This window comes from Narcine bancroftii, chromosome 13 (assembly GCF_036971445.1).
Source record: "Narcine bancroftii isolate sNarBan1 chromosome 13, sNarBan1.hap1, whole genome shotgun sequence".
NCBI lineage: Eukaryota > Metazoa > Chordata > Chondrichthyes > Torpediniformes > Narcinidae > Narcine > Narcine bancroftii.
Window position 1 is genome coordinate 62,839,975 of NC_091481.1, and position 25,866 is coordinate 62,865,840.

The 25,866-nt window shown below is 45.7% G+C and overlaps 1 protein-coding gene across 3 annotated transcripts; it reads right to left on the reverse strand.

Moving 5' to 3' along the window:
- Window positions 1-634: 634 nt before the first annotated feature.
- On the reverse strand, window positions 635-17,674 carry LOC138748730 (galectin-2-like). Of its 3 annotated transcripts, XR_011348226.1 has the most exons (5): window positions 17,567-17,674; window positions 10,267-10,343; window positions 5,657-5,828; window positions 1,063-1,523; window positions 635-1,006 (listed from the first exon to the last, which is right to left on the reverse strand). XR_011348226.1 is itself a non-coding variant. In XM_069909394.1 (4 exons), the coding sequence occupies exons 1-4, from the start codon at window positions 17,570-17,572 to the stop codon at window positions 1,377-1,379; spliced, it is 402 nt and encodes a 133-aa protein (XP_069765495.1). In that variant the 5' UTR covers window positions 17,573-17,674; the 3' UTR covers window positions 1,019-1,376. The 3 variants fall into 3 exon arrangements, 2 of the variants coding, with proteins under 2 accessions (XP_069765495.1, XP_069765496.1); XM_069909394.1 differs by lacking the exon at window positions 635-1,006 and having other exon boundaries at window positions 1,019-1,523; XM_069909395.1 differs by lacking the exon at window positions 635-1,006 and having other exon boundaries at window positions 1,019-1,523; window positions 17,563-17,658.
- Window positions 17,675-25,866: the final 8,192 nt, after the last annotated feature.

The window sequence follows — 25,866 nt, forward strand, 5'->3', positions numbered from 1 at the left end:
GTAACTGCATCACCACCTGGTTCAGGTACTGCACCATCCCAGAACGCAAGTCCCTGCAGCAGATGGTAAAGACAGGTGAAGGGAGTATTGGGGTCTCTTTCCCTGCCATGATGGACATTTACAAGAGCCTGGTGTTTGCGGAAAGCCATAAACATCATGAAGGACTCTACACACCCCTCCCCCAATATGTTCTCCCACCTGCCATCCAGGAAGAGGTACCGTAGTGTTCGGGCCCTCATGACCAGATTATGAGACAGTTTTTTTCCCCAAACCATGAGGCTTCTGAACTCTGGGGATACAGGACTAGCAAATGCAACATGATACCTAATAAGTGATATATTTATGATGTGTTATTATAAAAATTGTTTCTGAGGTAATTTATCCATGTAAATAACCAGCTCCACAGTCTGGAGAAATGCTATCTCATTTTCACTGTACACTGCAAGGTTTATGGGATGAATGACAAATAAACATGACTTATCTATTGGCAACCTGAACTCCGATCTGAATCTCTGATATGATTTGGAATCATTCAGCGACTGAGACCCTTCAGAGCCCTTCTTGTCTTCAGAAATGTGATCGAGAAACCTCCCTGCCTTCCCCACAGCAATCGATTTACAAAGAAAATTGCAAATGATTTTCAGGATTTATTGATCATTATTATCGATAGGAAACTGCTGGATGGCCTTTGAAGAGCGAGGCAACCTCTGATGCTTTTGGTTACACCCCTCAGTCTGAGGGAACAGAGCCAAGTCTCGGTGGAATGGACGTACATTCTGGACGTTGAGTGTCCTTCCAGGTGAGAGGCTAAACAAGGGCGGGGGGTAAGTCTGTGGTTGTAGTAAGACACAGAAATATGGGAGGAATTCAGCAGGTCTCGCAGCATCTGTGGGAAGGAGAGACGTACAACTGGCGTTTCTGGCCTGAGCCCTTCTTCATGGTTCTTGAAGGGCTCAGGTCCGAATTGTTGGTTATATATCTCCTCCTTTTACGACCGTAGAGAGACCTGCTGAATTCGAATTGTTGGTTATATATCTCCTCCTTTTACGACCGTAGAGAGACCTGCTGAATTTCTCCAGCCGTTCACCCGAGGGTAAATGAAACTTAACAACACTCCATGGCAAGCTCGGAAGAGTGCTTGCTTCTGCGATTTTTGTGATGTTTTCCACTCGCCGTATTTAGGAAAAATAACAACTGAAGGTTGTTTCCAAAAAAATCAGAACCAAATCACAAGTTATTGAATTAACATTGCACATAATCATTAGTGGTTTCTTCTGGACACTAGACTCAATTTGAAGTCTGATCCCCATTGGTAATTAAACTACTTCTGCGGCAAGCGGCCCAGTTGAATGTGATGGCTTGTCACCTGCAAAGGCTCAGCTGCGTCTGAGGGAGACAAACTTCACATCTCCGGATATGGACACAAAGTTGATTGTATCCAGGCTTAGGCGATTGGGGAACTCGATCCTGGAATCGTCAGGAAGCTTGATCGTAAAGGCATCTCCCGTGAAGGTGATGTGGATCTGTTTAAATGATGGAGTGACAGTTAGTGGCCTGCAACCTGAAACTGAACTTTAGGATTCGAGTCAGAGAGTGCTACAGGCCCTTCGGCCCATTTAGTCTGTGCCAACCAAGCAGGTGCAATTTACCTGGATTCAGCCATATTCCTCTATTCCTATTCATGTACCTGTTTAAACATCTTTTTAACATTGGATTTACATAACCGTGACACTACTATTTATTAATGATATTTTTAATATATGGATATATGTACCATATATACTTGTGTAATAGTCTACGCCATGTAAAAGTTTCCTTCCCTATTTTTGGCCTTGTTCGCCCATTCATCCAACTACACTCTTATCCAGGCTCCAGCCGCCCACCCATCCGAGCTCCCGACACCCCGAATGTGGACATGTCATCCAGTCCGACCTGCCCACCCATCCGAGCTCCCGACGCCCCTGGCTTAACACCCAGACCTGCCCACTCAACTCCCAACACCTCGAGCGATGCAGATACTTACTGCGGTCTAAAGTACTATGACGACCCCCTAAAAAAAAAAATCAGTCCACAAAATTTGGCTGTTTCACGAGTATATAGGATCTGTTTACGTGTATCGTTTGCCTGTATGCGGTTGATGCCTTTTGTGGGTTGACACTGTTTTTGCCCTGTGGACTGGAGAACGGTGTTTTGTTGGGTTGAACTGTTACAATCGGTTGATATATAACTGTCAGGGGTTCCATGTACCCACCATCCTCTGTGTGAAGACAGAGCTCTTCATTGTAATAATTTTGCCCTCAGGATGTGGACCTATCTCTTTTAAATCTTTAGTAAAAGCACAATTCTGAAGAAACCGTGTACTTTCTACAGCAAAGATAAAGATACATAACCATCGTTTCGGGCTTGAGGTGTGAGCAAAATGTAGGCAGGCGCCCATACAAAATGGTTGGGGAGGGAGGGGCATGGTCTCACAGGCAGGAGATAATAGGTTGATAAGGGAGGGAGGGCACAACAGCAAACAAGGGGAGGGAAGAAGGCTCTGGGAATGGAGAGTTTCCTATGTAAGTGTCTGTCCTGCTGAGATTCTCTAGGATTGTGTTTTTACTTCAATCACGGTGTCTGCAGACTGTCGCATTTTACTCTTTTGAAATCTTTATTTCTCTTCAAATCCCTCTGGGTTTTATACACCCCAACCCTGGGGAAAAAAGGCTGACATCCCCTTCATGATTTTATAAATCTCTATAAGTTTTCCCTTCAGCCTCCTACGCTCCTAGGAGAAAAATCAGGTCTGATCCAGCCTCTCCTTCTAACTCAAGCCGACCAGTTCCCTGGTAACATTCCTTCCTGCACTCTTTCCATCTTAATGTTATCTTTCCTACAGGCGGGTGGCCAAAGGTGTGCACAAAACTCCCAAATGCGGCCTCACCGCTTTCTTGTAAAAGTTAAAACAAGTGAAGAGAGTCAATCATTAGAAAAGAATAGAATAGCAGCTTGGATGGCCTCCTCCTGCTCCTATTTCTCACCTTGTGTGCATAATCTGAGGAGAGAGGGTCAAATGTCAGAGGGGGAAAGTGAGAAAATGTGCAGTTTTCAGTGATAGAGAGAGAGGGGGGGGGGGGTAGGAGGCGGAGAGAGTGCAGGGAATGACAGGGTGGCGTCCAAATTGATTTGAATGATGGTTTCTTTCCATGCCATCTTGGAGTGGGACAGAAAAATTTGTTAGTCATGCAGATTAGTCTGGTGTGGGTGGGGGGGGGGGGGGGGGGAGGGGGGAAGAGAGTGGTGTGGAAGACAACCAGTGAGGTTTAGAGAATCGAGAATCAATCAAAACTGAAAATGGTGGGAATTTGCATTAGAGAAGAATACTAGGAGTTGATGAGGTAGTGACCGCAGACTGTCGATGTTACAGATGGATGAGTTACTTGTCAAGCTGGTGTACTTTTTAAAAATGTAGACACATCGCACGGTAACAGGCCCTTTCAGTCCATGAGCCTGTGCCACCCAATTCCGGGAGAACCCGGAGGAAACCCACGGAGATGCGGGGAGAACCCGAGAACTCTTTGCAGACAGTGCTGGATTTGAACCCTCCCACCCCCCCGCCCTGGGTCATTGGTTCTGTAGAAGCGTTGCACTAACCATGCCACACCCTAAATGCGGTGTGGTTAATTGGTTGGTAACCAGAGTCGTGGAGGACCATTGATCCAGGAACACAATTTCAAATTCATAATAGCTACTGGGGGACTTGACACGGAATTAACCCTGAATCCGCCAACGTGTGAAATGGCTCGATTGCAAGAAGCCGGGGTCTGGTGTGAAATGTGGAAAATGTGAAATTGTTCTTTATGGAAGGAAAGTTTTTCAAAAATACTATCTCGGTGATGAGAAATTTCAGAACTCTGGTGTGCTGGGGGTTCTCGCAGAAAAGTCTAGCATGCAGGATTTCAGCACGTAATAAGGGAAGCTAACAGAATGTTACCAATTATTATTAATTGAACACCAAAGTAGGAAGGTTATGCTGAAGTTGTATAGACCAGCCATTCTCAATGGGGGGCCTCAGCATGTTCAAGGGAGGCACGGACTGAAATCATATTTTTTAAATTATGTTTTATGTAGTCAGAAGGAGAGAAGTACAGAAGAAGCCATCTAAACATGACTGCTTCACAGGGAAGGGAGCCCGTAAACTTTGAGCAGAGTTTGAAGGGAGCCACAGCCAGAAAAAGGTTGCAAACGGCCAATGTCGAGCATTGGCAAGACCTCATCTGCAGTAATGTGTGCCCGATTGGTCTCGTGCAGCAGTGCTTTGGCGGCTCCACAACTCCCAGAAGGCTTCGAACTGGCCATGTGACATCAGCACGCGTTGAGTGCGTGATTCGGGATTTAAAAATTTTTGATGAAGAGGAAATCCATTTGATTCACTCTAATGGCTTTCATTATTTAATACATTTCTGTAAGATCCCCTCCCATTCTTCTAAATTCCAGCAAGTACAGTCCCAGACGACTCAATCTCCCTTTATAGGCCAACTCCCCTCATTCCTGGAATCAACCTGGCAAACCTCCTCCGCACCATCTCCTTCCTCAAGTCAGGAGACCAGAACTGCACGCAGTTCTCCAGATGTGGCCTCACCAGGACCTTGTACAGTTGCAGCATCACCTCCCTGTGTGGTTATTTCATCATGTCCACTGCAATTCCAGTGGCCACACTCCATACTTAAGAAAGCTGTTCATATTTTAGGATGTGTGAGGCTAGTATTTTTGTTTTACACACAGAATGGTGAGTGCCTGGAATCGGCTACCATGGGTGGTGGTAGAAGCGATTTCTATAGACCCATGAATATGCGAATGTGTATCGGGTGAGAGCAGCAAAGTTTTAGATTAATTTGGTCATTATGTTCAGCACAGATGTGTGGGCTGAAGGGCCTGTTCCTGGAATGTGAATTGCAAAAAGTTGGTTTTTGCAGGTACAGCCGGCTATCAAAAAGGCAAATGGAATGTTGGCCTTCATTGTTGAAGGGATTAAATTGAGGAGCAGGGAGGTGATGCTGCAACTGTACAAGGTCCTGGTGAGGCCGCATCTGGAGAACTGCATGCAGTTCTGGTCTCCATACTTGAGGAAGGATGGACTGGCTTTGGAGGTGGTGCAGATGTTTGCAAGGTTGATTCCAGGAATGAGGGGAGTCGGCCTATAAAGGGAGATTGAGTCGTCTGGGACTGTGCTCGCTAGAATTTAGGAGGGGATCTTACAGAAATGTATTAAATAATGAAAGCCATTAGAGAAGATAGAAATAGGTAAGTTATTCCCATTGGTGGGGGAGACTAGAACTAGGGGATGTAGCCTCAAGAGTCAAGGTAGTAGATTTATTGCAGAGATGAGGAGGAACTGCTTTTCCCAGAGGGTGGTGAATCTGTGGAATTCACTGCCCATTGAAGCAGTGAAGGCGACCTCAGTAAATATATTTAAGACAAGATTGGATGGAGTTTTATAATGTTGGGAAATGAAGGGATATGGGGAAGAGGAAGGTTGGTGGAAATGAGCCCATTATCAGATCAGCTGTGATCTCATTGAAGGGCGGAGAAGGCTCGACGGGCCGGGTGGCCGACTCGCGCTCCTATTTCCTATGTTCTTAAGATCCGTAACGTTACCTCACCCGCCACTCACCTTGAACTTCTCTCCCTTGCAGAAGGGGAAGTTGAAGTGTCTCTGCTCACTGTCCCAACAGTCATCGCACTTCGAGTTGCAGATGACCACAGCCCCGTCGTCGCCGTCATGGAAACGGGGGTTGAAGTGGAGGGTAATGTTATCCGGGCTGCTCCCCAGGTTCACCGCGAATCTGTAGGAGAGAGAGAAGTCAAATTTAGAATTAGAGTTTACCTGTGTGGACACTCACTAGCAATTCAAACTTGGACCTAGAGTAGGTGAATCGAAAGTCAGTGACAATCGACAAATTCACCCTGAAAGTTTAACTCTATTTTTCCTGTGAAATATTTATTATAATTCTGCCCTTTTAATTATACTGGACTATGAAGATTTTGCTTCCTGAACACTTTTGGGTGTATTTTATGGATTTTGGGCTGGTCACAAATATCACCTTTAAATTTGCCTACTGTTGTTTAGATCCAACCTATTTTAATGATTTTAAGTCTTCTTCAAACATATAAAACCATAAAGTGCATCATGTCGTTGAAAATTCATTTTCAGCATTTGCACTTGGACTTCCTCTCCGCTGATCTTGGTGCCGTCACGGTGAAAGGTTTCACCAGGACATTGCAACCACGGAACAATGGTATCAGGGCAACCGGAATCCACCAATGCTGGCTGACTATTGTTGCAGACTGAGATGAGAGGCATCAGAAGCTGAGTACAAACGAAAATCAGCGGCAAAATATTTTTAGGTCTGTTGAACGAACGTAATGTGTCAGTCTCATGATGTGATTAAACATGCTCAATTCAATAAAAGTTAATGTTTCTCCAACTTTCCACATGAAAAAGCAAATATGAAATTATCTTTGTGTTCAATTTGAAGTTGTTTATCATAATTGTCAATTTTTTTTTCAGGAAGCAAAATCTTTTTATAAAAAAAAACCTTGTTGTCCAGTGTTACCCTGCGTTCCTTTGTGCAAATCCTTCCACAGGATCAACATCTTTGGGACTGAACCTTAGTGGAGAACCAACGCACATCTTTGGCAGGCATGAGGGTGTTTGAGATCCATGTCCACAAACAAAAGTCCTGAAAATGAACAGGTCAAGCTCCATTGCAGTAATAAAACACAAAGGACACTGATGAAGGAAAAACACAACATTCAGTATTTCAAACAGTGTCCTTTATAGAGAAAAGAGTGTTCTTTATCTATCAAACAGACTACATTACGTTCTGCCTGTGGGACCATGCTTGTCTCCCTGCCCCTCCCTCCACCATTTTGTATGGGGACCTGCCTACATTTTGTTCATACTTTGATGAAGGGCTCAAGCCCAAAATGTTGGTGATGCATCTTATCTTTGCTACATAAGGTGCACGGTTTGACCTGCTGAGCTCGTCCAGCTTTGTGTTTTTAGTTTAAGCTCCATTAGCTAAAATGTTGGACTCTGCAAGGATTCATGTGAAGAGCACACAATGTCTGTGTGAAAATCCCCATAGATCGGAGTGACTGACTGGAAGGGCGTTGGAAGCAAAATCCTTCATCGTGCTTGGATGAACTCTCGGCGACCTTTGAGTTAGGCTCAGAGGAGGGTAAAGACATCCAGTTTTGATTGGCAGAAGCATTCAGTTCCCAGCCTCCCCATGCACCCAAATTTTCGAGGTGGTACACGTCATCAGAATGTAATCAAGTCAGGGAGACGCGGTTAAGGCAGCGTCAGCATCTGGGATTCAAATCTGGTGCTGTCTGTAAGGAGTTGGTACATTATCCCCATCTCTGTGTGGGTTTCCACTGGGTTCTCTCATTTCCTCCCACTCTGTACCAGGGTTGTAGGTCAATTGGGCAGCACGGACTTGTGGGTCAAAAGGGCCTGTTACCGTGCTGTATGTCTAAAAAATTTGTTAAAGTAAAATTGAATTGTTGATTATCACGTTTACAGTTAAAATATTTGTTTAGCGTGATACCCAGGCAAGTCAACCCATACTCATGATACCCAGGCAAGTCAACTCATACTTAAGTACAACAGGGAATGCAACAAGAGCAGGGTGTGGTTATACAATAATCAAAGAGTGTAGGGTCTACACTTTTTAAGACAAAGAGTGTAAACAAAGTGCAGGGTTATTGAGGAAAGCAGAGTTAAAACTGTGGAAGTAAAGAAAGGCCTCAATAAGGTGGACGGCCAGCACTTTTTTCCCAATCCGGAAGTAGCAAACCCTAGAGGTCAAGTGTATAAAGTGAAAGGAGGAAAGTTTCAGGTAGTCATCAGAGGTAAGTTTTTTTCCCACCACAGAGAGTTGTAGGGGCCTGGAATGCCTTGCCAGGGTGGTGCTGGAGGTTGAAACATTGGGGCCATTTAAGAGACTCTTAGAAGGTAGAAAGGGTTTGGCTTATTTTTGGTCAGCACAGCATCAAAGGCTGAAAGGCCTGTAGTGTGCTGCAGTGTTCTACGTTAATCATCCTTAGACATAAATCATGTCAATCAGACCAGCTCACAATCTGATTGGAGCAGGAAAGAACCTGTCCTTGAAATTTGAAGCTCATGCATTGCCTTATTTGAGAAAAGACTTGCTGACGTTGGAGAGGTGTCAGAGAAGATTTACTTGAATTATACCAGGAATGAAAGGCTTACCCTATGAGGAATAATTGTTGGGTCTTGGACTGTACTCAGAGTACAGAAGGGTGGAGGGGGAACCTCATAGAGGCAGTTTGAACACTGAAAGGCCTGGACAGAGTAGATGTGGCAAAGATGTTTCCCATGGTTGGGGATTCTAGAACAAGAGGGCACAACTTCAGGATGAAAAGACGTCAATTTAAAATGGAGATGGGCAAAATTTCCTTTAGGCAGAGGGTCGTGAGCCTGTCGAACTTGTTGCCACAGCCGGCTGTGGAAGTGATGGCGCTGAGCGTATTTAAGGCAGAGATTAACGTGTATTTGACTAGTTCGTCCACCTTGTTGTGCTCTTATGTTCTACCTGATTTTGGGGGGGAGGGGGAGGAGAAAGTTTGACTGACAAGATGGGCCCTTTAATATGTTGGCCGCTTTCCTGAGACAGTGGAAGCTGTGGACAGAGGTTGGATTTGGCCTGAGCGGCATTCACAACATTCCACAGTTTCCTACGGTCTTGGGCAGAGCAGTTCCCATCCTACGCAGTGATGTGCCCAAGACAAGGATCTTTCCATGGTGCTGGGGCTTCTGAGAAAGGAATTGTTGGTGTACTTTCTCAATGTGACATAAGGGGACTGGGTATCTATTGGCTCAGGGCTTGCTGGGAGTTCCAAGTTGCCACCCAACTTTGTAAACGTGGTGCCTGGGAATCCAACTAGTGCTCATGAACAAGCAATCAAAACTTGGCCTGACTGGTGGTGCGAGATCCCTCCCGTTCAGATCATTCCTGAACGATCCGAACATCACCCATCACATGCGTTTGTCCCATGGACGACTGCGGTGGAGTGGAGACCGTCGCCCACCTCTTTGTGAATGTAGATTCACTAAGAGTGTGAAGAAAAGGACCATCCCCAGTGGCAACGTGCCAGAGAGCTCTCTGGTTTACAAGATGTTTCCCGGGGGGGGGGGGGGGGAACGACGACACACGCTCAGACCTCCAGAACTGCTGCAAGACCATCAACTCGGTGAAAGACGCACTGAAATCTGGTGGTCTTTCAGCTCACGGAGACGTCGGGGAGGGAATGCTGCAAGAGCAAGGGCGCTCTGGGGAAGGACCACAGAGGCTGGGGCTGGAGGGAGGAGTGGGGGATGGGGAAGTCTTTCAAACAATAGTGGTGGGGGGGAGAGGAGAAGTGACAAGGTCCTAGAGTGGTGGTGATGGTGCTAAATTGAAAATGAGAGTAACATCCCCGTGTGCTGAGAGCCTGTCACCTCCCATTCTTCCCTTTTGGGCTGCCCAGTTGGCCTTTACAGCACCAGCGGTTGGGACCGGGGTTCGACTCTCGAGCTGCCTGTAAGAAGTTTACGTGTCTGCATGGGTTTCCTCCGGGGACTTCAGTTTCTCCCACTGTTTAAAACGCACCGGGGGTGTAGGTTAATGAGGTGTAAATTAGGCAGCACAAAATTGTGGGCCGAAATGGCCTGGTTACTGCGCTGTGTGTCCAAATTTAATATAAAAATTTATATTTTTACCCAGCCTTTTAATACAGGCACCTGTCTGCTTTTCACTCATACTTCAAAGGAGGGCTCGGGCCTAAAACGTCAGTTATATTATCTATCTCCTATGGACACTGCGAGATCAGCTGAGTCCCGTTTTCCCCCCCACCCCACCCCCCACCCCCCCCAACATTTCTGTGTTTTTACTTTTTTACTGGGCTAAGAGGACTCAGCTCCTATGCATTAGAGAATCATAGTGTGTTATGGCACAGGGAGGGGACATTTGGTCTATTATATCTACGTCAATCAAAAATATTCACGGTCAGCATAGAAATTAGCGCAATGCGAGTACAATGTCATCAACCCGAGTACGAATCTGGGGCTGACTGTAGGAGATTGTCCATTCCTCTCCCCAATTAACCCATGAGCTCCTAGTATTCTGTACATTTGGATTGTATCTAGCATGTGGCCTCCTTGCTATCTTTGTGGGAATGCTCACATTGCAACCAAGAAAGAGAGATTAATTTCACCTGTCAGCGTCATCTGAGATCTTCCCTTTCAACTTCAAGGTGTCTCCGGATTTCATTTCAAAGTTCAGGACTTCAATCTATATTGATGTTGGAAAGAAATCATCATTTGTATAATCTAAAACACCAAACTCAGTAGGTCAATCAGTGTCCTTTACACACACACACACACACACACACACACACACACACACACACACACACACACACACACACACACACACACACACACATGCTGACCAGCTGCATCATGGTCCGGTTTGGGGACCATGAGCGTAAATCCTTCCAAAAGGTAGTGGACACATCCCAAGACATCACATGCAAAACCTTCCCCACCATCGAGGAGATCTATGGAGAACGCTGCCGTCGGAGAGCAGCGGCGATCATCAAGGTTCTCGCTCTGTTCTCACTGCTGCCATCAGGAAAGAGGTATTGGGGCCACAAGATTCGCACCCACCAGGTTCAGGAACAGCTGCTCCCCCTCCACCATCAGACTCCTCAATGACAAACTCAATCAGGGACTCATTTAAGGACTCTTGATTTTTTAAATTCTCTCTGTGTTGCACAGTCAGTTTGTTTACATTCATTATCTGTTAACAGTTCTTAATTTCTTCACGTGAATGCTGTTTACAGTTTTATTTTGCACGACCAATAAGTGGTAGTTCCACCTCACCCACAGGGAAAAGAATCTCAGGGTTGTATATGATGTCATGTATGTACTCTGTCAATAAATCTGAAATCGGAATTGATTAAGTGCTGGTGAATTTAAATCCAAGTAATAACAAATCTACAATTAAAGTTCATCTCACAAATGAAACAACCAATTACTGCAAAACCTCTGACGCTGCATTAAACATTTTCAGGGAAACATTGAAAAGTAGAGCATAGTAACAGGCCCTTTGGCCCAATGTCTGGGCTGAGTTTTATTACATTCTGTCATTTTTAGTCTGCCAATGCTCCTATAAATCTCTTTGGCCTTAACGAAGGGTAAAAATACAAACGGTTATTTATTGAAACATTACAATTTGTATCGAGTAATTTACTTGTGACTGGCATTGAGATTGAAAGGTGAAACTTGTCTGTTTATAGCAGGCAAAAGTTAGTTCCGCTTAGAAAGAGAAAAAGAGAGGAGGAGGGGGAGAGAGAGAGAGAGATGGCCTTCTGGTTGAATCTAGGCTTGGTTTCAGCGTAAATGATTTAAAACAAAAATGAAGAGGAATTGCTTCTCTCGGGACAGTTAGTGTACCAGTTGGGTCAACGCCTTTACAGCCCCTGCGACTGGAATCGGACTGTGGTTCGAACCCTGTGCTGTCTGTAAGGAGTTGTATGCTCTCCCCGTGTCTGCGTGGGGGTCTCCGGTTTCCCCCACTGTTTGAAAGGTTAATTGGGTGGCACATGTTCATGGGCCGATATAGCATGTCGCCCCATGCTCAAGGTTCAAAAACAGCAGTGGAGGTCGGAGTTGAACCAGGACCTATGGAGCTGGGAGGCAGCTGCTCTACCACTACGACACAGAGAAGCCCTAATCAGCCCCTCTTCTCTTTATGATAATACTTCCGTGGGGAGGCCCGGTTGGCATGGCGGTTAGTGCCAGCAATCGGAACAGGGGTTCGAATCCCACGCTGTCTTAAGGAGTTTGTACGTTCTCCCTGTGTTTGCTGGAGAAGGTCAGGGGTTTTGCAAGTGAGAGAGTCACATGTGCTTTCTGGCAGTTGGAGAGGGAGAGAGAGAGGAACAGACAGCTGAAACAGCCAGAATGCTCTCCACGGTCCACCTGTAGAAGTTTTCAAGAGTCTTTGGTGACATATCGAATCTCCTCAGACACCTCACAAAGTCTAGCCACTGGCAAGCCTTTTTCGTGATTCCATCGACGCGGTGGCCCCAAGACAGATCCTCGGAGATGTTGACGCCCGTGAATTTGAACTTTCTAACCCCCTACTGCTACTGAGCCCTCAATGAGGATGGTTCACATTCGCCTGATTTCCCTCTCCTGAAGTCCACAATCATCTCCTTGGTTTCGCTGACTTGCCGTTTGTGATTTTGTGGTGTCCTTGGCAAATTTGTAGATCGCATTGGAATTGTGCCTGGCTGCACAGTTGTGGGTGTAGAGTAAGAAGAGCAGTGGGCTAAGCACATGTCCTGCGTTGATCATCAGTGAGATGTTTTTTCCATCGGTACTGATTATGGTCTTCTGATGAGGAAGTTAAGGATTCATTGGGTGGGTGGGTGAGTGGTGGGTGTTGGGGAGGATACAGAAGCCCAGGGTTTGGTGCTCGTTGACCAGCACTGAGGGAATAATGGTGTTGAAGGTCAAGCTGGAGTCGATGAAGAGCAGCTATATGTATGAGTTGCTGTTTTCCAGGTGATCCAGAGCTGAGCAGAGAGCCAGCAATATTGCATCTGCTGTGGACTGATTGTGATGTTAGGGGGAATTATGTACGTATGTAATTCCTTATGTACGGTATGTTCTAATACCATAACTGTGGCCCTCTCAATAAAAGTTTTATCATTTAATTATTTTTTTATTGCAATGTAAATGCCAGTGACTGTTGCTCAATACAAAATGCTTAGTCTGTAATTTTTTTTTTGCTATTCCTTTCTTATCACATGAACGGCTGAACTTCAAATGCTGTTGATTTGTCACAGATGACACCTATCTGGTTCTGCAGGCACTCTCTAAGAGGAGTGTTTTACCTTGTGGCATTTCTATGCAAGGTCTGGCTCAGTGGGAACACAGGTATATAATGAATGAAGCATAGATCGTGTGGACGGCCAGAGGCTTTTTCCCCAGGGGCTGAAATGGTTTACGCAAGGGGGCATAGTTTTAAGGTTCTGGGGAGTACGGGGGGGGGGGTGGGGTATGTAAGAGATAAGTGTTTCACACAAGGCACTTTCAGGTGGCCAAAATACCCCGATGTAAAGCCCCCTATTCTACTCCAATGCGGCAGTTGGGTGGCCAGGAGGAGCACTTACCTCACCCTCCTCCTGTAGGTATATTCTCCGGCTTGGAGAATCCCCTGTTGCACCTGAAAGCAACAGCGGGACTTACGGCCACAGTCCACGGGAGCCAGCGTTCACTTGGACGTGGATTTCCTTCACCCGGCACGTTCAGGTGACAGAAAGGCATCTTCTCCGTGGCCAACTGGACGTCCCGGCTGCTGCACTCACTCAGCCGCGTCTGCCGGCGCATTATCTGTGTCTGAGCACCTGAAGGCGGCTACGGAGAGGGGTAGGGGCATGGAATGTACTGCCGGCAACGGTGGTGGAGGCGGGTACAGTGGGATCTTTTGGCTATGTACGTGGAGCTGAGAAAAAAGTGGTGTGTTATGCAGTGGGGAAATTCTAGGCAGCTGTCATTAAGGTTGGCACAACACTGTGGGCCGAAGGGCCGGGTTTCTTTGTTCTGCATATTATCAAGGTAACTGTGGTCAAAGTGACACTTGCAGCCCATTTATTGGAAGATGGTGACAGGATCGGAGCCACGTTGGAGAGCATGTGGTAGTTGATGCAAGATCTTGCGGAGTGGTGGTTTGGGTGCTGCCTGAACCTGAGGCCAGGAAATTATTTTCCGTGTATTGCCTGTAAAGATGGACGTCCACATGTTCAACTTGGTGGCAAGACCATAAGATATAGGAGCAGAAGGAGGCTGTTTAGCCCGTCGAGTCTGCCATTCCATCCAAGCGGATCCATTCTCCTACTCAGCTCCTCTCCCCTCCCTCCGCACCATAAACTTGGGTACCCTGACTATTCAGATAGCTATCAACCTTTTCCTTAAATACACCTCAACGATCTGGCCTCTGGCAAAATCCAGGGGATCGCCACTCTCAGGGACATGCGACTACCACCCCCTACCTTTAAAGACTAAGGTGAGGAAATCATTTCCTCCAGTCCATCCTAACCTCAGGGACCACCAAAAAAAATTTGTCTGCACTTTTTTCCATTCTCACTGCAGCTGTGAAGTCAGTTAAGACCCTTGGCATTTGGCACCTATGGTGCCGGATAAGTGAATTTTCCGGTTGCTTGAGATTGTGTGTTGCGCGGATTGGTGAACTAATGGTGAGGTGCGCCAACATCCATATTTTTCACCTTATTTTTTGCCGGTTGCTTGAATTCCAGATAACAGGGGTTTTACTGTATTTATTTATCTATCTTTTTATATCTAACAGCTGTTTTTCAGCATCCTTGGCACGTTATGGTAATTTAATTTATACTTTTGTTAGTCATGGATCTTCCGCACTTGCATGCTGCAGCAAGTGAAAACATCAGTGGATCTCTATAAGTGACAATCAACTTGTATCAATAGAGAAAAGGACTTTGATTGGGGTGAGGTCGGAATAGAACAGGCTTGTGTGTTGGATGATATTGAGGTTAGGGAAGAGGAAGAGTTGGTTTTCTTAAAAACAAGATTGATAAGTCTCTGGGGCCAGATGCTAATAACCAGGGTTAAATTTTTTTAAACAGACATACAGCACGGTAATAGGCCATTTCAGCCCAATTTACACTCAATTAACCAACAATCCCCCACCCCCAGTACATTTTGAACAGTGGAAAAAACAGGAGCCCCCGGAGGAAACCCATGGGGACACGGGGAGAACGTACAAATGCCTTATAAGCTCCTTACGGTCCCGATCACTGGCTCCGTAACAGTGTTGCGCTAACCGCTATGCCAACCATGCCACCCCAGGCTGCAGCGGGAAGGGATAGCTGGGGCATTGGCTACGATCAGGGTCGGTGCCAGAACAAGTCTTAGTGGGGGGAAATAGGGTAACCGCAGGGGAGGTCAGGGGGGGTGGGGGTGCTGCCTACCATGAATGTCTTCCATGCGTCGCCTTCCCTCTCCCTCCGTCCGGCGTGACAAAAGCGCTGCTTATATTGCAGATGGGTGACACTACATACCAGTGACACTAGACGCTAGCGACGCTAGGCTGCAGGTGGGAGGCCGATGGCCGCGAGCGGGTGGAGGGTGGCGTCAATGCCCGCCAATGTCCCCCCCCCCGGCGCTAACCCTGGTAACGATCCTGCAGCCCTCCTTGGCCATAGGGGAGGTGCCAGAGGATTGGAGAATGGCAAAAGTGGTCCCTCTGTTTAAAAAAATGTAATTGGGAAATCCTGGGAATTATAGGCTGGCGAGTCTTTTCAAGAAAGGACATGTACAGTAAAATCTCTCTGTTATCCGGAATTCCATCAACCTCAAGCAAAAAAAAAAATTGCAGCAAATAAATGGGCAAAAAATTACGGAAGTTTAAAAGTTCCCCAACCAGGCAACACGCAATCTCAAGCTACCGGTGAATTTATTTATCCGGCATCGACCAGGGGGTTTACTATATACAAAAGTGAGAAATGCAAAAAATGGGGAAATGCAAACAAAATGAAATACAGAAAATAAATATTCAATAACAAATAATGTGTCAAGAATGTGGAGCTCTGCTCCATTGGAAGGAAGTCTTTCAGTGACGAGAGACAAGAGATCTCGTTGCTTTTTATTTAATAAGTGGGCTGACCAATAATTAACAAAACAGGTGTTCTTTGTGTTGACAAATTAACCTTCTAACCCTGTTCATCTTTGGAACGTGGGATGAAACCTTGGCAGACATGGGCGAACGTACAAATCCTGTGCAGATGGGGGTGGATTAGAACCTTGGGCGCCGGTGATGTAATAGCGTTGCGCTGACTGCTCTTGGTGGAAGAGGCAGAACCAAGTTGCTTTGAAAATGCAGCTTCAGTTTCATCCACTCAGTGACAAGACCAGGCACTGGAAGAGTTGTTCATTGAAAACTTCCTCCCCTGGCTTGGAGAGAACCACATAAAGGCCTCACCACCCACCCCCCCACCCCCCATCGATTCCATCGGCACTCCCTCGGAACATCTGCTGACACATTGAGGAACCCACCCCTCTGTAGAGCTCGTCGAAAGAATCAAAGACTTGTTGATCCAAACCAAGGCTTTTATTAGCAAAAGACAGGAGCTCTTCACAGGTGGCCGACCAGTCCGGAATGATCCGACCTGGCTAGGGTCACAACCCTTTAAGGCCCAGACAGTAGGCGTGGCTTAGCTCTCAGCCAATCGCTGTAAGCACAGTCTAGGTACTGTAACTATATACACTATATACATTGGTGATAGATCTGTACTATCACACCCTCCCCGGCCACGTGGCCTTCCCCCTCTCCTCTTCCCAGGAAGAAGATTGGTGATCACTTTCCACCTGATTCAAAGATAGTTCCTGCCTGCCATTATCACTCTCCAGATCCATCTTCTCAGGAAAATAACATTGTGCTTGCTCTGTTACTGTAAATTTAGACAGACAGCACAGTAACGGGTCATTCCGTGCCACCCATTTGACACATCCCCGTACGTTTCAAACAGTGGGAAGAAACTGGAGTCCCCAGGGGAAACCCATGCAGAAACGAGGAGGGCATACAAACTCCTTACAGACAGCGTGGGATTCAAACCCTGCTCCCAATCGCTGGAGTTGCAATGGCATTGCAATAACTGCTACGCCAATTGCATCGTCGTTTCCCCCCCCCCCCGCCCCCGCCAACCGTCCCACCCTGATCCCTCTCTGTTACTCTGCACTCTGTGCTGACATCTTATTTCTGTACTATGTGTGAGTTGGTCAGCTGGAATTCAGGCAAAACAAACTTTCTCAGTGCACATGACAATAAACCTGGACTTGAACGAGACTTAAACCAGAATCATAGTTCTGTACAATGCAGAATCCCGACTGTCATCTGCACCTCCCTGATAACATATTTTGGCCAGAAACCTGTGTATGGACATTGAACCTTTGTCTAAATAATTACTGGAGCAATTTCCATCTTCGTAAAGGATTGGTATAACCACAGCAGCTGGATCTCTGGTGATGGATGGAATTTGGGAGTTGGGGATGGTTCGGTAGGGAGAAGTCTTCACTGTGGGAGAGGGTGAGTGGGGACATGCCAGGATTTGGGGGGGCGGGGGAATTTCGTGGAAAAGGAAGGGGAAATGAGAGGAGAGAGAGTGCAACTGTGAGGGAGGGAGACCAAGGGGGGAGGGAGACGTAGGGAGTGAGGTAGAGGGAGGTGTGGGGGGAGAATGGAGACAGTATAACTGAGGGAGGTGTTAAAGATGTGGTATCAAGGGTGCGCGTGTGTGTATATAATCTGAACTGCTCCAAGCCCGCTCCCTGTCCTGCCTGTACAGTGTACCACAACCACCCGACATTAACACAGTTCACACACCAATACCTTTCAGTCATCTCAACCGGTAACTGGTCATCCTCAGCCCCAACAATGACAGCATGCTCATCTCCCTGACACTTACTCACCGACATCTCTGGGTCTCTGGTGGAGTGAACGCTGACGAGAAATCCTGCTGTAGAGGGACAGAACCACACTAAATACCAGGGGGAGGACGATCTTGCCTGTTAATGATTCAGCGACAGTTGGAGCAGTTCATAGCTGCTACCACTTGTGAGCGACTTATGACCTCACTTGTTCACTGCCATTCATTTGTTTGCCTGAGGTGAGCTTTGGTCGCAGGCTGCAGGCTTTTCTTTCTCTAGCCCCATCGCCCTGCATTGATGGCAGTGGCAGATTAACAACCACCCGGGCCTCTAGGCTTTACCCTATTCAGCCACCACTGCATGATAGCTGCCCCCTACCATCATCGTTCAGTCTAATTGTGCTGCGCTTTTAACAACTCAGACCCGACTCTCTACATTTTCCACCCTGAACCTCTCCCACACACTGTCTCGCCAGCACCTTCAAGGTGCTCACTAAAACATTAGAACACCCTACCTCCCTGATCAGCTGGGTACTTCCAATGTTCTCGTTTCAGATTAACCTAAATCTCTCTGTTCCAGCCTATTCTTTACATTCTTTTTAAAAATACTTTTATTTAATTCCAATAAAGAACTTCTAATGTTAAATAGAAGACCATGAAGTGATATTTATAGTTACACATAATTAATAAAACAATTAGTATGTCAAAAACAAACGTGACGCGTAAAACATATTAATAATACAGATGATATATTTTTTATTTAAAAAAAGAAGCCAATAATTAAATGGAATGAATGGTTTTGTGGCCAAATTTGCGGATGCCACCAAGATGGGTGGCGGAGCAGGAAGTGTTGAGGAAACCATAAAATTGCAGTGGGATATAGACAGATTGGGGGTCTGGGCAGATGAAGTACAACGTTGAGATGTGCTCGGTTCTACACTTTGGCAGTGGGAATAAACAGGCAGAGGACTATCTGGATGGGGCGAAAATTTGATCCTCGGAGGTGCAAGGAGAAATCTAAAAGTTAACGCCCAGGAGGTGAAGAAGGTGAATGTTACGCTGGCATTAATTTCAAGAGGAATAGTGTATAAGGGTAGAGAGGTGTTAATGAGATCTATGGGGCACTGGTGAGATCCCATTTGGAGAACTGTGTACAGTTTTGGGCCCCCTATCTTAGAAAGGATGTTGGAGAGGGTGCAGAGGAGATTTACCAGAATGATTCCTGGAATGCAGGGGCTGGTGTATGAGGAGTGTTTGGCAGCTCTTGGGTTGTATTTGTTGGAGTATAGGAGAGTGAGGGGGGCGATCTCAGAGAGACATTTCAAATATTGAAAAGTTTTGACAGAGTGAATGAGGATAAGATGTTTCCCTTGATGGGTGAATCGAGGACAAGGGGCTCATAGTCTTAAAAATAGAAGTTATCCAATTAAAACAGAGAGGAGGAAGAACTTCTTTAGTCAGAGGGTTGTGGAACTGCCGCACAAAGCAGTGGAGGCTGGATCACTGGGAGTATTTAAACAGGAAATGGATAAGTATCTCATTAGTAAGGGTATCAAGGGATATGGGGAAAAGGCTGGAAATTGGAACGAGGTGTGAGCATAATTCAGCTTAGTGTAGAGCCACAGAACAGACTCGATGGGCCTAGTGGCCTACTTCTGTTCCTTTATCTTGGGGAAAAGATAGAAGAAATGAAAGGAGATACAAAACAAAAAGAGAGAAATCTCAGTACCCCTCCCCAGTAGCAGTGCCAGATTCAATACATGATTAGCATTAGAAGAAAAATGAAGGAAAAGGGAAAAAATTGAAGGAGGTCGTGCACAAGACTTCATGGGGTCAGTGCAGGAGGCCAAGGCAGAAGAGAGCGAGAGTGGACTGGAGACAAATGGACAACCTTACGCACTCGGAATCCGCCCAGTACAAAGGACAATCTTTGCCATCAACATCCGCCTTCCCTGAATCCTCCCTGCACTCCTGACCACCGCCTCCCCCTCGCTATCACAAAACTAGACATCCTCCAACTGTGGGGAGTTGCTCTTTGTAGTAGGGCTCCATCGAGTTGGTCGGTCGATTAGCTGCTGCAGTTCGCCTCTGGTGTGTAGGTGGAACCAAGAGGGAGTTTGTGAGAATGCGGGGAGAATGTAATAGGGTTAGTGTTGGATTAGTGTCAGTGAGCAGCTGATCGTCAGCACACACTTGATGGGGCAAAGGGTCTGTTTCCATGCTCTCTCTCTCTTTCTCACACACACCCTTTCCTCCCTCTCACCCTTCTCTCATTCTATCTCAATCTCTCTCTTTCTCTTATTCTTTCTCTCCCCCTCCTCTCACTTTCTTTCATTCTCCCCTCCTTCCTTCCCTCCCTCATTTTCTCTCCCTCATTCATTATTTCATTATTTCTCTCCCCTCTCCCTCCTTCCCTCTCACTCATTCTCTCCCTCCCCTTTCTTTCTCTCTCCATCCGTCTCCCTTTCTCATTCATTCTTTCTCTCTTCCTCCCTCCCTCTCCATTTCTCATTTATTCTTTCTCTCCCTTTCCTCACGTATTCTCGCTCTCTTTCCCTCCCATTCTCATTCATTCTTTCTCTTCCCCTTCCCTCTCACATTCTCTCTCCCTCCCTCTCCCTTTCTCATTCATTCCTTCTCTCTTCCTCCCTTCCTCTCCCTTTCTCATTCATTCCTTCTCTCTTCCTCCCTCCCTCTCCCTTTCTCATTCATTCCTTCTCTCTTCCTCCCTCCCTCTCCCTTTCTCATTCATTCCTTCTCTCTTCCTCCCAGCCTCTCCCTTTCTCATTCATTCCTTCTCTCTTCCTCCCTCCCTCTCCCTTTCTCATTCATTCTTTCTCTCTCACTCACTCTCTATTACAATAATGACCACCCATCAATGGTGTTGACAACATCAGTCATGTTATCATTTTGTGATTTCCTGATGTGACAATGAAAAGTGCTCTCTTTCACAAGCGTTTTTTTTTGTCTGATAAGGAACCAAAGTTGTTAGTCAAGAATTTATATCACCCAGGATTTGGTGAGGTTACAGGTCAACTTCAACCCGCTCTTATCTAAGTTATACCCTGTCAAGTATGACACTCCCCAGCATTGTCCTTTGTTTGACTTCCATGTTATTGATAATTGGATGGTGCAAGCTCCCATTATTTTTAATCAATCAGAGTTTGACTTTACAGAAATAATTAATTCTCTGAGCATTGCAGATTCTGTTCTAGTTGCCTGTAGCTGCTGGGGCCAAAGTCCGTTTTGCGTGGGTGAAACCCTGAGAGCTGTGTGTGTGCTTGTCAGCACTTCCGTTTCAGTTGGTGCCACTCCGTGACTGAGAAGTTACCCGCTATAGGGAGTAGGAATGTAAAACATCCGCGTGCATTGAGTTAGGAAAGGAGAGGCCACAAGACATATAATTGTTTTTAAATTTAAATTTAGACATACAGGCCTTTTTGGCCCACGGGCCTTGTGCTGCCCAATTCCACTCAATTGATCGACAACCCCCGCTACGTTTTGGAGGGTGGGAGGAAATTAGAGTCCCTGGGGAAAACTCACGGAGCCATAAGGAGGAAGTTCAAACTCCTTTACAGTCAGGGCCGGATTGAAAGCCAGGTCGTTGGCGCTGTAACAGTGTTCCACTAACCGCTATATTGACCATGCCAATAACGGTGCATCTTGCATACCTGTTTGTCTGCACCAAGTAAGGATTTCAGTCCATCTCTACATTGTACAGGTGCCTAACCTATTATACGGAATTCCGAAAACCAGCAACCTCCAAAAACCGGCACTTTTCTCGGTAGATGACATCAGCTCACTCATCAAAGATGGAGTTTGGTGGCCAAACATGACCTGTCGTCGCTACACATAATCCCCCATTCAGCTGAAACCACTGTACCAAGAAGGGGGCAGTTCCCCCAGCGCTGGTACGGCGGGAGACAGGGGCATGGGCAAGCAGGTGGGGGGGAAAGAGAGAGAGAGAGAGAGAGAGAGAGAGAGAGAGAGAGCAGCGTGACTCAGGTGGGCAAGGGGGAGGGAGGGCAGTGCGACTCAGGTGGGCGAGGGGGAGGGAGGGCAGCGTAATGCAGGTGGGCGGGGGCCAGAGACAGTAGCCAACTCAGGAAGGGGGTGAGGTGTTGGAGACCTCATCATGACTTGGGCGGGCGGGCGGGCGGGTGAATGGGCTTAAAGGGACAGACATCAAAGTGATTCCGAAATCCGGACGATTCCAAACAACAGCAGGTTAAAAGGTTAGGCACCTGTACATGAAAATAAACTACGTATATGACAAAATCAGATTTCACTATCTCAATTTCTCTTCTTTTTACACTAGCTTATTTACTTTTTAAATGTAATTTAAACAGTAGAAGTCTAAAGGAGCAAAATTAGGCCATTCAGTCTGTTGAAACTGCTCTCCCTTTTGAATCATGGCTGATGCAAGTTTCCTCTCAACCCTATTCTCCTGCCTTCTCCCCATAACTTTTGACACCCTTACTTAATCAAGAACCTTTAAATATCCCCCATGATGTGGCCTCCACATCTGTCAATGAGAAATTTCACAGATTCACCACCCTCTAGCTCAGTGGTTCTCAACCTTTTTCTTTCCACTCACATCCCACTTTAAGTAATCCCTCTGCCATCGGTGTTCTGCGGTTAATAAGGGATTGCTTAAGGTGGGAAGGGGAGGTTGAGAATCACTGTTCTAGACCCAAATATTCCTGAAATATTTTGCTTGAGAAAAATTGTCATTGGCCCATTTCCTTTGAAGTTCTGAAACCGTGCACATAACGAGTCAATGAGGGACGATTAAAACAGTGGTTTTCAACCTTTTTCTTTCCATCCACATCCCACCTTAAGCAATCCCTTACTAATCACAGAGCACCTAAGGGATAGGGAATACTTAAAGTGATATATGAGTGGAAAGAAAAAGGTTGAGAACCATTGCAAACTGATCCTCAGAGTTGCAAACTAACACAACACTCCATAAACAGTCAAATATCCCCAATCCAAACCCTTTTGACTGGCTAGAATCATCTGAATATGAGAGATTCATTCCCGGTCCGAAATCTTTTCTGCAGCGGGCCTAGACATTATTGCCGACTGCCTATAGTCTAAACCATACCGCAGGCGGTCCGGATCGATGAGGTAACGAATACGACGCGCGTGGTATGTCACTGACGACGTGGATGCAGTGGTGCAGTACGTCGCACGTAGGGCCTACCTCACGGCCGACGTCAGCCCACGTCCAGCCTTCGAAATGACAGCGACTCAGGCATGTAGTGTGAACGGCCACTCCGGAAGGTAAGTGTGAAAATGATCAATGGGCAATTATCGTGGTGTCTTTTTAAAAATCATATTACATACATGTTTAGCTGCAGCAAGTAAGAATTTCAGTTCATCTCTACCTTGTACTGATACAATAAACTCAGACGATGACAACATTCAGAGTTCTGAGTGGACAACGACCCTCAGACATTAGCTCACGTTCTGAAATGATGAACTTTTTTGAACTCATTTATTTTTAAATGTGCAGGCAAACCCAGCTTTACGCGATTAATTCGTCCCAATTTTTACTCGCATAAGACAAATTCGCATGAAGCGATTAATAGAAAACAATGGGAATAATTACAATGAATCTCTGTCCTTTCATATCGTCCATCAAGACATAAAAATGTTTTAAAAACAACTTTTAACTACATATAATACCAAAACTGTTAAGGTTGATATAAATAATTATATTTTTCATCTATTTCATAATTACACTATTAGAAAAAATATTTTTCCAAAATTGACTGCTCAGATTTTGATTTTTTTTTCTATCATTATGCAATTTCCGATAGCTAGCTATCACTTTTTCTAAATTGCTGCGGACTTCCAGGCATCTTTCCACGTTACGATCGACATTTAGATTGTTGGCCTGTGATTGGTTGAAGGTGCGTTAGGGAGGGGAGGCGGCCACCTATCAGCATGGGGTGGGGGTAGCGCGGGGGGGGGGAGGTGGCGTGGGATATCCCGTTCTGATCTGGGGCTCCTTCCAGGCAGATGGAAAACTCAGCAGGCCAGGCAGTGTGTTGGGTGGGGGGGGGGGGGGGGGGGTGGAAAAAGTTTGTGCTTAAGAAACCCTGCTTTTGAGGAGTCACGTGATGGAGTAGTGGCCGGTAGGAGAATACCAGCCCTCTGCAGAAAAGAAGGAAAAAAGTGAAGAAAAAGCAAAGCCCCAGACACACAAATCACAGCAAATAAAAAAACAAAAGGTGTGGAGGAAATGGCACCAAAGAAAGAAAAGCCAAAAACAACGGGAAGAAGAAGGAAAGACGCCGGAAGAGAAAGGTGAAGGCCTTACCTGTACGAAGAAGCAGGGACCTGCTGTGGAAAGAGGAGCCCACTCCTTTTTTTTATTTTTTAAATTTTTTATTTTTCACACCATAAATCACAATAGCCATGATATACACTTTTTCTTTTTCACACATTTACAGTGACTTTTTCTCCCCCCCCCCACCTCCTCCCAAGCCACCCCCCCACCCCCCCCCCTCTCATCCATTTTAGGTATACAATCTAGGTTGCATTAATTCAGTCAGACAATGTTGTCATTCAACAAAAATACACCAGAAATTCTACTGAGTCCATTCTTTTCTTTTCTTCGAGGAGCCCACTCCTTGACGTCAGTGGAAACCCTGCAGGGTTGCGACCCACCGAACGCAGGACTGCAAAGATGGCTCACGGAACCAAACAGAGGTCCGCAACCGCACACAACAAAGCCAACACCAACGGGAGGGGGGACCAGCTGTGGAGTGGAACTCCACAGCACAAACAGCTGAGAGAGGCCTGACAGCAGGGCTCCCAATGGGAAGATACAGAAAATAATGGGAACGGAAGGGATGAAAATGAAAAAAGGAAACCAGAGACACAACAGATAACCAGCCCAGAAGAAGAAGACCAACATCAAGACACCATTAAAAAAAACCCAACAAACTGAGACAAACAGCCCAACAAGAAAGTCAGAAGAGACACAGATACAAGGAAGAGAAGTAGAAGACACAAACCCAAGAGCAGACACAGAAGAAGAAGAAAGAAAACATCAAGCTCTGCACAGAGAAATAGAAGATAAAGGGAATGGACAGTAAATAGATTTTAAAATTTTCAAGAATATATGGAAACATTAAAAGAATGGTTGACATGAGAATTTAGTGAAATAAAAAGAAGAATAAAAGGTACAGAAGAAAAAGTGAGTAGATTAGAACTGGTCATGACAGAAATAGGGAAAAGAGTAGACAAGGTGGAAGAATGAGAAACAGCCATAAAAATGGAAGTGAATGACTTAAAAAGGAAATTGGAAGAAACTGATAAAAAAGTTAAAGAAACACAGGAGTTGTTAGCTCAGAAAATGGATATAATGGAAAACTATAACAGGAGAAACAATATAAAGATAGTGGGCCTTAAGGAAGATGAAGAAGGCAAAGATACAAAAGAATTTATAAAAAAATGGATCCCCAAGGTCCTGGAAATGCCAGAAATGCAGGAAGGAATGGAAATAGAAAGGGCACACAGAACATTAGCCCCGAAACCACAGTCACAACAAAAACCAAGATCTATTCTAGTAAAATTCCTGAGATATATGACAAGAGAAAATATATTGGAGAAGGCAATGAAAAAAATGAGAGAAGACAAAAAGCCACTGGAATACAAAGGTCAAAAATTTTTTTTCTACCCAGACATAAGTTTTGAGCTCCTGACGAAGAGGAAGGAGTTTAACGCAGCAAAATTGATCCTATGGAAGAAAGGCTATAAATTTATGTTAAGATATCCAGCGGTGCTTAAAATAGTTATCCCGGGGCAGCAAAGCAGACTGTTCTCGGATCCGGAGAAAGCACGAGAATTTGCAGAACACCTGCAAAACAGAAAGAGAGATGAAGAGATGTAACAAGAACAAGAATGACGACAAACTTCATATAAAGAAGAAAAATAATGTATAAGTAAGAACTAATGAGGGGAAGAAAAGGGAAGAAAGGAAGTAAGGGGGGAATTAAGAGGAAGAGCTTTGTTATATGTGAAGATAAAAGTCTTTTCTGGAGGGGGTTAGGTGGGAGAGAATAACAGTCACTGCGAAATCAGTTAACCCTTGCGAGTGGGTTCGCAATCCAAATGGAGAGGGGAGTTGTGATTGCCCGGCAAGGGACAAGGGGCAACTCAGAGAGAGTGGGGGGAGGGGGGATTTGGGGTTAAGGGAATTTTAGATGTGAGAATAGTGGAAATATTTTATGCTTTAGAAGTGTTGTCTTACAGTGTGTTCAAAAAAAGAAAGCAGAAATGGATAAGGAGGGAAGGTGGTGATGAGGAAGCGGAAAGGAAAGGTAAACA

Coding starts and splice junctions, on each gene's coding strand:
- LOC138748730 (XM_069909394.1), bottom strand. Junction 5,829..10,266: donor ATCTCAGATGACGCTGACAG/GTGAAATTAATC, acceptor TCTCTCCTACAG/ATTCGCGGTGAACCTGGGGA. Junction 1,524..5,656: donor GCAAGGGAGAGAAGTTCAAG/GTGAGTGGCGGG, acceptor TCATTTAAACAG/ATCCACATCACCTTCACGGG.